This window comes from Arachis hypogaea, chromosome 5 (assembly GCF_003086295.3).
Source record: "Arachis hypogaea cultivar Tifrunner chromosome 5, arahy.Tifrunner.gnm2.J5K5, whole genome shotgun sequence".
Classification (NCBI taxonomy): domain Eukaryota; kingdom Viridiplantae; phylum Streptophyta; class Magnoliopsida; order Fabales; family Fabaceae; genus Arachis; species Arachis hypogaea.
The window spans coordinates 92,511,839-92,526,378 of record NC_092040.1 but is presented as its reverse complement, the minus strand read 5'-3'; the positions used below and the strand labels follow the sequence as shown (position 1 = coordinate 92,526,378).

The 14,540-nt window shown below is 38.5% G+C and overlaps 1 protein-coding gene across 1 annotated transcript; it reads left to right on the top strand.

The window, feature by feature from the left end:
- Positions 1–7,452: 7,452 nt before the first annotated feature.
- Positions 7,453–14,151, top strand: LOC112801945 (zinc finger CCCH domain-containing protein 41). Its single transcript, XM_025844903.3, has 5 exons — positions 7,453–7,861; positions 8,973–9,850; positions 10,935–12,146; positions 12,482–12,814; positions 13,346–14,151. The coding sequence occupies exons 2-5, from the start codon at positions 9,071–9,073 to the stop codon at positions 13,778–13,780; spliced, it is 2,760 nt and encodes a 919-aa protein (XP_025700688.1). The 5' UTR covers positions 7,453–7,861; positions 8,973–9,070; the 3' UTR covers positions 13,781–14,151.
- Positions 14,152–14,540: the final 389 nt, after the last annotated feature.

The window sequence follows — 14,540 nt, the reverse complement described above, 5'->3', positions numbered from 1 at the left end:
ATTAATGTGATCACAATTTCGTCCACCAGTACCTAAAAAATTTTAAAAACTGACAAGCGTGTCCATGTGCTTGCCGGACCAAAGCTCCGGTGAGGACAATGCTGACCTGGAGGCCGAATTTTGCTGACAAAACATGTTTTATTTGAGTTATAATTTTCAATTAACTAATTTCTTAGCCTAGGTGGAAATTAAAGTAATTGAAATTGATTTGCCCCCAAATTAGAGGTCTTTGCCCTAATCCCCAATACTGCTCTCTTCGTTCACTCGCGGGAGGGGAGCCAAAATTGGAAGATGCATATAACAAGGGCTCGTGGAAAAGCTGCAACGGTGATAAGGCAGTCATCGATGCAAGGCTTTGACGTGGATGGTGCTTCTGGTATTGTGAACAAAAGTTACGATGGCTGTTGCTTTTGTCCCCTTCCAGTGGTTCCGTTGAAGTCGAAGACAAGTAGCAACCCTGATAGATGATTTCTACGCTGCCCTATGTGGAAGGTAAGCTTGGAATTTTGATGAATATGTAAGGAATTAATGCAATATCCCTTCTTGGTCTATCGTCTGTACTTATTCAATTGTAGTTATCGATTGTTATCTGATCTTTGAGATTTTCGTGTTGTGCTAGAACACACAAATACATTGTGGATATTTTTAATGGTTGGATGAAATACAAGAGGAATGTGTGGAAGGAGAAGTTTCTTCAGAGAATAGTAATATGTTGGGCAAATCAGAAGCAAAAAAGAAAAGCAGAATCGATGTCAACTGTGGGGATGGCCAGGAAATTGATAGGATGATGATGGTACTATCTGTGGTGAATGACATGAAGGAGCAGCTGAAGAGGGTTGAGTTGTGCCTAATTTTTGTGTGTATATTAGTTGGGTTAAATGTGGCTTTGATTATGTTTAGTTTGGCTAAGTAGGTAGATAGTGCACAGTATAATTGTATAACAATGACAGTTTGGAATTTTGTAATCTTCTCGTCATTGTAAATGAGATGATTTAATATATGCTGTGAACAGATTTGTGAAGAAATTATTGTTGTCCTCATGTGAGCAAGATATACAAATTAATAGTAAGCCATGTAAAATAGATCTGTGAACAGAATCTCAATAAAAGACCAGGAGATATAAAAGGAAGTTATAACCATTAACTATTCAGACTAACAAAGTTTAGACCCCAAAATAAGACTAGCAAAAAGACACTTATGTTCATAGTAGCTGCAACAGACCCAAAATGACATTAGCAAAACACAGAAAGACTTGGTTTGCACTGACATGCCATAATGGCACTTGGGTTTATGTTAACTAAATTATGTCCAAACAAGAGCTAACAAGAAACTAAAAAACCCAAGATCAAAATCAATTCAGTTCTTGTCATTTGTTGATGGATTTGATGGTGGTGGTCCAGATGGCTTTTTCTTCTTCAAGGATGGGGTGGGCATGAAGCCAGTGAACCTGCTCTGTATGGTTGGACTTGCTGCTGCCATGGTCTCCCTAGTCACAGTTGGTGGCCTAAATGGTGCTGTACGTTGGGCCTGAAGATTGGGCCTCACTAATGGACCCTGTGGCATTGACCCAGACCCACTACATGGGACTGCAGCATTGGATGGAGATGCAGGAATTTGGGAGCTAGACCCAAGATCAGGCCTGACAACCCTAGGTTGAGCAGGAGGTGATGGTGCAGCTGATGCATTTTGTCTTGGAGTGGTTCTGCCCCTTCCTCTTGGTGAAACTGGATTGCCCTTTACAAAAGATGGTCTGCCCCTCCTCCTTGGAGTTGGTGCTGGTCCTGAAGTAGGTGTTGGATGGACCAAGTTGGTTGCTGCTGGTATAGTGCCTACATTAGGGGGTGCAACATTTGTTGTAGTGTTCCCAACATGTGTTGGACTAGCCAAGTTATTCTGCATCAATTTGTCCATTCATGAAAACAGATCCAAGAGTTTGGAACAACAAGGTAACATGAATCACATTGTATACCTTATCAGGCTGACTTTGTGGATGGTTTTGAGTGAGGGCTTCCTCATCTGCCACATGTGCAGCGTGTGCAGCCTCCATGGTCTCCTCCCAATTAGCTTCTTGCTCCCTAGCTTCTTCCTCATCAAGATATGGTTTTTCAGCTCTTCTTCCAGTTCCTTTCACAGGAAAAGTTCTGCTATTATGTCCAGACTTACAAAGAGGACATAAGTAAGGTAAATCAGCATTCATCAAATTTACAAATGGCAAATCAAATGTAAAATAAATAGATATTAATATTACTGACCATCTTGCAGATTTGGCATGTTATCTGTCAGTATCTTCTCTTGGCCTTGTATTGGCTCCCAGAACTTTCCTCAGTGCTATCCTTTCTCCTCTTCTTGGTAGGTCTGCCAATTGGCCTCTTGTATGGAGGGGGCAGACATGGCAGCCATTCGTGATGTTTCCAGTACTCTTGACTCGGTATGCTGCTAATGTGAAACTGGTAAGTCCTATTATATGCCTCGATGGTGAGCTTGTGATGGACATAGTCTTCAGGCTTCTCATTCTTTCTCTGGATTGCTGCAATACCATGACAGCACGGTAGTCCAGTCAACTGCCATTTTCTGCATGAGCATGTCCTCTCTCGTGTATTGACTCTCACTTTATGTTGCCACTTTGTTACCTCAAACTGGTTGTGCTCATCATCACCACACCATTGTGCTTCCCAGTAGTTAGCTTGTCTTTTCTCTTTCTCTAGCCTACTGACTTGTACAGGGGCTATCTGTCCAGTGTATGCCATTAGTGATTCCTTGTGAGTTGCCATTGTCTTCATGATATAGAACCTAAACTCTTCAAGCATTGTCAAAATGCTCTTCCCCCGCAGACCCACAATTGTTGAATTAAATGACTCACAGTTATTGCTTGTCAAACTATCTACCTTTGGCCATTCTGAAAACTTAGATCTCGACCACTGTTCTTGTTCAAATTTGGACAAATACTCCCATGCTTGTTTGTTGATCCGTTTTACAGTTGCCAGTGCATCATTGAATTCTTGATCAGTAGTTGCTTTTGCACATTGCCAAAATGCTGCCTTAAGTTCCTTATCCTTCCATCTCTTGTTCAGATTTCTCCACATATGCATACAACAAAATTTGTACTTGACACCCGGCATCACGTCCTGCAATGCTGGTATTAATCCCTGCATTGAATGGTAACGACAATAAATTAGGAGACATTAGAGAAGTTACTTCTAGAAACACACAAGAATTCAAATACAACAGTCATAATGCACATCACCTTCTGCTGGTCCGACATAAAAACCAACCATTCTTATTATAGTCCCCTATGTCAGTGTGCAGCTCCTCCAGAAAGAATCTTCAATTTTCCCTAGTTTCTACATCAACAACCCCATACGCTATTGGAAAAAGTTGATTGTTCGCGTCCTGACCAACAGCAGTTAGTAATTGCCCTCCAAAGTAGCCTTTCAAAAACGTCCCATCCAAAACTATAAAGGGTCTACACCCTGCTTTAAATCCATTCTTGCAAGCAGCCAAATAGATGTACAAGTTCCTTAACCTAGGCAACCCCTCTGGCTGTGGAGTAGTCCCTATGTTGGCTCTTGAACCAGGATTAGCCTTCATGATTTCATTCAGATAGTCTCTAAGCCTTAGGTATTGATCTTTCTCTGTTCCCTCAATAACTTCTTTGGCCTTCTCCATAGCCCTATACATCATCCTCTCATTAACTGATATGTCATACTCCACTTTAAACCACTCTTGTGCCTCCCTCTGCAGCATATTGGGATGGATTCTGAGCTTTGGCACCAGTTCCTCAGCAACCCAAGAACAACTAACTGACTTACTCTTGTTGCTTCTGGGACACGTATGTTCGTCCACAAATGTCTTTATCTGAAAGGATGTTGGGTAGTTGGTCCTGGCACAGTAGCACAACGAAGGGCAGTCGGGGTCATAGCAAATCACCCTACACCTCTTCTTCTCATTCCTCAGATAGAATACCTGTCTCCCAATTTGTATGTTATACTTCTGCACTGCTGCTTTGAATTGGTCCATGGTCTCGAACTCCATATTCAACTCCAGAGTTATTTTCCCATATGGCGTGTTGGGATTATGTTGAGAAAATACAGGTTCCTCTTCATCGTCAGATGCAGGAGGGCTACAGAGTTCTTCAGACTCATATTGGTACATCTCAGGTTCACTTTCACCATCTTCTCTATTCGGGTTAGGCACCTCTACCTTTGGTGCTTCATCCTCCTTTCCAGGTACAATTCTTTGCCCAGACGGTTGAGGCCTTTGATGATTTCTCCTTGTGTTGGTTCTCTCAGTTGTTTGTGTTACATTATCTGTTGCAGAATCATTTGAGATACATGAGAATTGATGCAATGCTTATTCACATAGCCTCTAACACAAAAAAAAAAACAAGAAAGAACTTTACTTGTTGGATTCTCTATAACATGTTCCTCTTGGCTCAACTCATCCACAACTGGTTCTCCAAAATCAGAACCTTCATTCGGATCATTAACATCATCAACATTGGTCTCGTATGTGGGTTCATTTACCGCTTCAGCTTCTCGAGTATCACTCTCAGGAACCTCATTTTCGGAAGCTCTTCTTTCTCAGGATAAACCACTAGGTGGTGGTCTTGGATGCCTCTTTCTAACCTTCTTAACATCCATCTGTGGAGCTGATGCTCCTTCAGTTCCTTTCTCCTCATTAGCAGCTTCTTCCCCTGCACCACTCTCACCTTTGTTCGACTCCTTTACATCACCAGTGGCCTCATTTACAACCTCCTTCACAGTCTCCTTCACAACAGCACTCAAAGCCATATTCAATTCATTACTCTCAGCTCTGGTCTCTTTCACACCTTCATTCTCCTTCTCATTAACATCGTTCACATTATCACCACCTGGATTGACTTCAACCACATTATCACTGCTACCATCAGACACGACTTTTTCATCTATGATTTCAGGGTTCACATCAATGGGGTGATCAAAATATAGGTGTACAGTGTTGTCATTCTTCATCGCACTCTCACACATCCTCATCACTTCAGCATCTGTCCTAAGCACTCTAAGACCCTTACCTAAGTCTAAACCAGGTTCTAACCAGTACACCTCATTGTATCTAGGGTAACCCAAGTCTAGAAATAACCCCTCAACAAAAAATAAATTACATGTCTCCACATTCACCTTGTGTATCTCAGTTACCAAACCTCCATCCTATATCACATTACCGTCCCCACCCCTTTTCAAGGCACCCATGTGATGATAAACAAACGTAACAAGATGATCCATCTAAAAAATGATTTACAAGCACAGAAAACAAACAACAAACATGGCTCACTACTAAAACAATCAAAATGATCATAATGATGTCCACAAAAGTCACGTAAATGAGAGGATGGAATGAAGGCGAACTTACCTCCTCGTAGGTTTCTTCCTAACGAAGAATGGAGTTGTGATGATGCCACTAGCAAACCCTCACACTTGACGCTCGGACTTCGACAATGTCTCTCTCCTCGTTTTCCTTCTTCTTCACGCCAAGATCACAGAACAACGTCTCTCTCTCTCTCTTTACTTGACCTTTCAGTTTTACTCCTAGTAAAACACTAAGTCACAGTATGTAACCAACTAGTTATAGCACTTGTTAATTGGGGATTAGGGCAAAGACCTCTGATTTGGGGGCCAAATCAATTTCAATTACTTTAATTTCCACCTAGGCTAAGAAATTAGTTAATTGAAAATTACAACTCAAATAAAACATGTTTTGTCAGCAAAATCCGGCCTCCAGGTCAGCATTGTCCTCACCGGAGCTTTGGTCCGGCAAGCACATGACACGCTTGTCAGTTTTTAAAATTTTTTAGGTACCTTTTTGTCAATTACAATAGTCAGGTACCGAAATGTCAGCGTTTTAATCTTTCGGGTACTAATTTGGTCATTACCTCTTTTTATTTTTGTTGTAAGAACAAAAAAATTTGGTCAATACTTCACTCAATACACCGACAAGCACAAGCATGCATATTTTAATCAAGTGAATCAAAATCACCAACTCCAATAAACCGAACTCCATTCATGTTTGAATAAAACGTGTTAAACATTCAATTAGCAAGAAAAATATTTCTGCATGCAAAAGAACTCAACTGAACACATAATAATCAGGTGAATCAAAATAAGCAACTCCAATGAACCGATCTCCATTTATGTTTTGAATAAAACGTGATAAACATTCAATCAACAAGAAAAATATTTCTGCATGCAAAAGAACTCAACTAAACACTTAATAATCAATTGAATCTAAATCAGTAACTCCAATGAACCGATCTCTATTCATGTTTTGAATAAAATAGGATAAACATTCAATCAACAAGAAAAATATTTCTGCATGCAAAAGAACTCAACTGAACACTTAACAATCAAATGAATCTAAATCAACAACTCCAATGAACCGATTTCCATTCATGTTTTGAATAAAACGTGATAAACATTCAATCAGCAAGAAAAACATTTATGCATGCAAAAGAACTCAACTGAACACACTAACAATCAAGTGAATCTAAATCACCAACTCCAATGAACAGAGCTATATATCACAGAAAAAAAAATAACAACACATTTGCATTTGTATGCCCTAGTTACGCAAAAAAAAATGGAATCAGAATAAGTCGATCTACTAAATGAAGCAACTCAATCCAGTAAACTTTAAATCCAATTAGGAGAAACGCGAGATTGCGAGATTTTAAACGAACAGTAGTTTTTTTTTCATACCTTTCATAGTCTCTGTTCTTGTTTTTGTTTTTTTTTCTTCTTCCTTTCGAAACCTTCTCGCAATTCTTCAGTAAAAGCAGTTTTCGCAGAGAATACGAATGAAATTTGAAAAATTTTGAGAGAGATTTGGACTTCTCCAATAGCGATTTCAAGGTTGAAGAAGAAACGTTGTTTTATATTCAAAACGTGAATGAATGTTAACATTTTGGGAGGTTTGGTTGCGTGTAATACACACTTATTTAAATGGGATTGAATTTTTTTATTGGGACAACTTGAATAAATTTAAATAAAAAATTATATAAATGTATAACTCATCTGATATTTATATTCTCGTAATATTATTATGGATAAAAGCATTAGCCTAACTTAAATTGATGTAATCCCAGCACTATAAAAGTATAAACTGATTTGTTTGGATCAACAGATTTTTTTTTTTTTTTGTTTTACTCAAAATTACTCAAAATCTACACATATTAATCAAAATCCAAATAATAACAAAATATTACTCTCTATTTTTCGTTTATATTTTTGCTGAACATTGGTACACTTTTACCTACATTGGGTAGGGCTATTTTATTAGTTTAATATATATATATATATATATTCTAATTGAAAATAAAACCTTTTTGTAAGGGGAAAAAAACAATACATATAAATTAAATTCTTAAAAATATTTTGTTTAAGCTAGCTACTCAAATATCCGTGCCCTAGCTGATTAATTATTGATGTGATTAATTGGTTAACATTCAATTAGTGACTGAATTCAACATTGTGATGCAAGGACGGACAAGCTCACAAGAAAATAATTACATTAAATCTATTTATTATTTATTATTTTATGTTTAATGAAAAGAGAGAGAAAAGAAATTAATTAGAAGAAGAAGAAGAGGAAGAAGAAGAATGAGGAAAACATATGATTAAGGTGTGTTGTTGGCTCCTTCGTTCAACTCTCTCAACCTTCTCTCTCTCTCTCTCTCTCTCTCTCTCTCTCTCTCTCTCTCTCTCTAAGCATTGAGAGAGCCGCACCCACCAATACCACACTCTCCCCCCATCTGCCACCCGCCTCCGTCGTCAATCGCCGCCTCCCACGGTTGCGCGTGGGTCCCACGACTCACCCCTCTCTAGCTAAGGTTCTCTCTCTCTCTCTCTCTCTCTCTCTCTCTCTCTCTCTCTCTAAAATTCTCTGGATAAGATAGATTGTTTCGAATTTTGTCTCTCTCGTATCGTAGAAGGAAATTGCTGCGTGCGTGCGATACCTATGGATATGAACAATTGATAAGTCTCTTACTTGCAGCAGTAAATTTTTTAGGAGGGATTTGTAATTTGATAGTTTTATTTTTCACAATTAATTAACCCTAGGGCGGGGTGGATGTACGGTGTAGTTTGTGTTATTGGATGGTTTAGGAGAGACGGAGAAAAATGGATGGGAGAAAACGTGGGGTTTGGGGGCAGGGATTTTTGGTTAGGGCAAAATAGTAGTTGGAGAAGAGGTGAGAGGGGGGAGGGGGTTCTGGGGGATTTGAAACTATGGAGAATCACTTTGGGTTAATTAGTGTTTTTAGCAGTGTTGATGATCCAATGCCGAATGTTTGAGTGATTATGGATGTTGGAAATTAAAAAAAAAAAAAAGGAAGTAGTGCTGGAGTGGTGGGATTTTTATTTGTGATTAACAAGCAGCTTTAAGTTGTTGATAATTTTCTTATGGTATGTATGCTTGCTTAGAGTGGTGATGCTGAGTAGCTGCGTATATGGTTGGTTCCTAATATACATGGTATGATACTGTAATGTAGAATCTGTTGCACAATTTTTAGGAATGTAGGGTTACTCTGTAAGTAATGAATTTCATGCTTGTTATCCATTGAATATTTCTTACAGTTTGGCTTATTTTTATGAAGTTAACATTTGATCTCCTAGGGCAAGACCATTTCTTTCTTTGTGGTGCTTCCTGAGCTTTAAAGGAATAATATCAAATGACGTATTGATCATATTACTCCCTGTTAGGGCTTCATCTTTCGATTTTTATTAAAATGTGCAACTATAGATTTCTTTTTCATCGGAAATTTTCTGCAATAGTGCAATTCAAGAATTGTCTGTGCCCCATATTCCTTGGGTCATCACTGATTGCAAGGATAGATGATTGGAGACCGTGCTACAAAATGCATATATAAATAGCAAATATCATGCACAAATGTATTCTCTAACCTTGCTCATATTTGTTGTCCTAAATTTCTATTGATGTAGGCCCTTTATTCTTTTGGAACTCTTCCTGCCAACATAAGCTGGTCATACCTCGTTGGGCTTTGGAAGAGGATAGCATAAAACTTGTTATAACAGAATTAATGGAGCTGAAAGTTTCATCTCCAAAACCAGAGTCTGTTGTTCCATCTGATTGTGTAAGTAGCGATCCCGAGGAAAAGGAAGTTAGTGATGATGATGATGACGATCGGAATCATAAGCATCGGAGGAGGGAAGCTCGTTCTCAATCTTCAGAGAGAGATGTTTCAGAGCCTGTTAATAACAGGCCGTTCAGAAAACGTAACAAAAATTTTGGGAATCGGCATCCTTTCAGGGAAAATGAATCTCTAGGATTTGAAACAATGAAAACTTACAATGATGCCACCACAGATAAAGAGTTGTATTCTAAGTTTGAAAGAAGGCGCCCTGGATTGACTTCAGGTCCTCGAACACCTTTGGACATGAGACTACGGGCAAACCAACCTTTTACTGGAGATCCAAGTGTTGGTAGGGGAAGAGGTAGAGAATCTGGTTTTTGGAACCATCGGGATCCTAGGTTCAGCTCAATTGATGTTGCTACTCAATTGGTTCCAGGCTCTATTCCTCCAAGCCTTTATACTGGGCGAGGATTACCAAATGTTTCAAATGCACAAAGTGCATCCTGGAACACGTTTGGTTTAATTCCAACAGTACCCAATGGAGGACTAGATATGCTCCATCCCATGGGTTTACCGGCAGCTCTGAGACCTCCTATTAATCCATCACTAAATGTGAATATTCCTCGCCAACGTTGTAGAGATTTTGAGGAACGAGGGTTTTGCCTTAGAGGTGACATGTGCCCAATGGAGCATGGTGTTAATCGGATTGTTATTGAAGATGTCCAGGTACACTTTTTTGAAGATATTTCCTGTTGTTTTATTAATGAGTTGTTTAATCTTCAACTGCTGTAGTCATTCCATAATTGAATAAAATAGACTGACTGATTGCTTGTGAAATCACTTCAGAATTACTGCACAACAATTGTGTTCCAGTTATTCATATTACGAGGGTGTTATAATTAGGGGAAAAACAATTAGGCCATTTTTGTGGGAATATATAGTTTGTGGAATTATTTGGTGTATAATTGTGCACTCTTGTATGCAAATTATATCTGACTGAAGCAGTAGCCATCCTATAAATGTGAAATGAAGCAAAAGGATTAAAGTGATCATAGGACAGCAACTTATGCAATTTTGGTTAGCACAGGATACGTGCATGGTTATGGTTTCCTTATTGCCCACGAACTTGTTTAATGGGTGGTCATTTCTACATGAATGGCAGCCCTCTAGCATCCTTGATTTTCTCTCTCCTTGAATGTGATCCTTATATTATCATTTCTTTCTATTAAAATTACTTTTCATCCATATATAGAAGAATGGGGATTTTTTTTATTTGGACCTGCTATCCTGACTTAAATGTTGTTGTTGCATCAAGCATCTGTTTTAAAGCAATGTCATGTCTTGTTGAACTAGTAACACAAACCTTAGTTAAGTGCGCCAGGTGCCACAGCATATCATTTTTGTTTTTCGCACTTTGGGTGTATGCCATTGGTAACCAACCCAACCCCCAAGGAGTATGGGGATGATTTTTCAATTGCTCAATGTAAAAGATATTCTGTGAAATTTTTTCCTCTTGCTGTCCCTTTTATGAGATTCCTTTTTTATTTTTTTTTTGGGGGGGGGGGGGGGGGTGTTCTTGACCATAAAATGTTGACAACTTTTGTTGATAAAATGTTAACATAAATTATGTGGGTTTTTTGGAACAAATGTGCAGAACATTCAGCCATTTAATGTTTGAGCAGCAATATATATTAACATTATCATTGCTGTAGTGTGTGTTGGTTGCTTCATTGAATTGGATGCTGCATAGTTCCTTTTCTATATGGTTGAATTCATTGCTAAACTAGAAGTTAATTTATTGTTGCTTCAGAGTCTTTCACAGTTCAACCTTCCTGTTTCGCTTCCAAGTGCACATCTAATTGGAGCTCCGGCAGGATCAGGATCTCTACATTCAGTAAATGCTTCCACCACAATAGTGAACAGCAAATGTATACCTGGAAAAATTAGCAAGTCTGGAGTTGGTGATGATGTCTTGCCATTGGATGGTGCATATCCAGGTTCTGGTTGCACAAGTGGAGCAGCCGATGTTTATGATCCTGATCAACCCCTTTGGAATGATGGCGCTCTGGAGTCTCTTCAGTCATCCAAGATCGAAGAAACGGAGGCATTTCCTAGTGATGCTTCTGCCCACCATCATATGAGGTTATCAGAAGTTCCAGATGGTGATTGTCCAGTGGGTACTACCAGAACTTCTGTCAGTTCACAGGGTGCTAGTTCATCTGTCTGGGCCAGAATTGGTGGTTCAAAAAACAGATATGACATGAAAGAAAAGACAAACTCTACCATGAATCCCCTTCATTATCCTGAGAATCAATTGAAGGAAGATAATGATGAATTAGTTGCTGCTCAAACTGCTTCCTCTCAAGGAAAGCAAATGATAGCAGATGATACTGACCCAAAAGCCTTGGATGGTTTGATGAAGGTACAAACTGAAAGCATGCGAACTTTACGGAAACCTTCGCAAAAGGCATTACGCACTCTATTTGTTAACGGTATACCTCAGAAAAGCAACAAAAGGGAGGCACTTCTTGCCCATTTTAAGAAGTTTGGGGAAATTATTGACATATATATTCCATTGAACAGTGAGCGAGCTTTTGTGCAATTCTCCAAGAGAGAAGAAGCTGAAGCTGCTTTGAAGGCCCCAGATGCTGTAATGGGTAATCGTTTTATCAAACTATGGTGGGCTAATCGTGATAGCATTCGCAGTGAAAGTACCACAAGTGGGAATGGTGTAATTGTAACTCCCCGTGGGCAAGCATCAGCTTTTGTTCCATCCATTCCTGTTCTCGCTGATAGGGGAAAAGATATACATCAATCTGATGCTTCAAAGACTAATGCTGAATTATCAACGCAATCTGATCAACCAAAGCCGGTCATCTTGGATGGGTCCAAGGGTCCACCTCCCATACAAAAGAAGCTAGAAAACCTAGAGCAATTAAAGGAAGAACTGCGCAAAAAGCAGGAAATGTTGGATCAAAAGCGTAATGAGTTCAGACGCCAATTGAGCAAACTTGAGAAACATGTAAGTTAAAATATCCTTGCCTTTAATTTGTAATTAATAATACATTGGTTATAAGCACATTGTTTTTTGGCTTTTGCTAGCTTAAATGGCTATAGACCTATAGTAAGTAGTGTGATCCGTTTGGTGTCAGGTACACTGCCTTCTATTTTCGGTCCAAGTCAAGGATATTACTAGCAACTAATAAAATGGCTTTTAGTGACTTGTCCTTTGCATAACTATTAAAAATTGGACTTACAATTCAAGGATGATTACATATCTCCTCTTACTTTATCTTATCATCTTGTTTCCTGTATTGATATCATTCCTCCTCATAATATAAACTTTGATTTTTTCAGGCTACAGGAGTCAAGGGTGAAGTAGTAACCGAGCAAGCTGCCAAGAGACCCAAAACTGGCATGGCATCTGATGTTGCCAAACTAGCTTCTTCGCAGTTGTCTGATGCTGATACTGGTATGGCATCTCCACATGCAGAGACAACTGCTGATAAAAGCAAACAGTTGGTCAATACTGTATCTCAAAGTCCCAAACCAATTACTACAATGAGATTGCAAGAACCCACAGGCCTAAAGCAGCCAATGCAACCATTTGCGCCTGTAAACAGATACAAATTGGATAATCGTCCCACTGCTTTCAGAATCATGCCTCCTCTGCCTACTGGTCTAGCAGATGTAAGTTTCTCTGCCTATCTTCTATTTCTGAACTTACTAGAATGGATTTCCTTACCTGCGTGTGGGTAATACAATTCACTTGACTATTACACATTATTGTTCAACACTTCCACATATCTTCATGCATGAAAATATCAAATATTGGATTCAGAGTTTCAGATGTGTTCACTTACATTCATAAAAGGTTTTACTTCTTAAATTTTAAGATTTTGGTAACACCTTTGACTAAGCTATGCCATCATGCCAAGTCGCATACATCCTTAGGATGAACCAGTGTTAAGTATTTCTTGTGTTTTAACACAGTAGATGCGGGTAGTGCCTTCGAATTGAAGGGTGTCATTTTTTAGCTGTTGTAAAGGTTTTGCGTTAGTTTTCTGTGGTGCATAAGAACTTGGTTAACAGAACTCATTTATTGTGTATCACACAGTCATTTTGTGTTGGACTTGTTCCTGTATTACTATTCTATATGGGACAGAATCAGTTTTAACTTATTATATTTTAGCTGAAATAAGTATAACTCGTTTTTGTTAGGTTGCCATTTTGAAGGAACACTTCTTACCATATGGCGAACTTTCCACTGTTGAACTAGAAGCTTCACAAGTCAATGGTAGTAACCAACAAGAGGCACGGATAATTTTCACCACTCGACGTGCAGCCGAGAGAGCATTCATTAATGGAAAATGCTGGAAAGACCATAACCTAAAGTTTGTGTGGCTGACACCTAGTAATTCTAGCAATGCTGCTGGTAGTAGAGAACATTCTCCTCCTGCTCCCAAGGAGCCTTTAGAAAAAGACCAACATCCTGAAGAACAATTGGAGAACTCTGCTAACCAAGAACCAATTGTATCAGATGATGATCCCAAAAGTTCCGAAATCAATAACAGTTCAGAGCATATGGAAATGGAACAAGGTGAAGATGATCTCCAGGGTACCCCCAGGCAATCACCTGATGCTAATGCCTGTTGAGAGGGTCTAATTATCAGATTTGTACAGCTGAGGTAAAAATTTTAAATCTATGAAACTATAATTTTCGGGAGCCTATTTTTTCAATTTATGAAAAATTTTAATTTTCCATATGTTCCTTTTTAACTATTGAGACATGTAAATTTCATCTTTTTTGGCTGCCTCCTCCTCCTCTTCATGTATTTGGTGGTATTAGTTGAATGGTTCAATGATGTTCTCAGCTTTGGATAGTTCAGTTGTAGGATCAAAGTTTTGATTATCAAAATTATGTTAGAAGCCACCGAACGGTTGCATAACAAATGTTTGGGAACCCTTCCCTTTTTTAATGTTTGCAGTTGCAGTAAATATAATTGAAGCTGTTAGTTTTTACTCCATTATGCTTCTGAATGAAACCTTTCTCTGTCGTTTTTTTTTTCTTTTTTTTAACGAATAAATTTCTGCTGAAGTATTTATAAAATAGAAAGAGCATTGATGTATTCCATCCACCCTTTTTATTCGTATGGCCAATAGGGAAAAAGAACCTTCATCGTTTGATTCTTTGCGTCAATCTTTCTGATAAACTTTTTATGTTTCTGAATAATATTAAACGTTAATCATCCGAGTTTAAAACGAAGTCGAATGAGAAGCCAGAAGTGCTACTATATGTATTTTCAATTCTGGCCATTGTATTCTATGTAAGTCTTACTCTCATTCTCGAATTATTGTTTTTTTATATTAAAAAAATGTTCTGTTTATTAAAAGTTGATATATCTAGATGCATTTA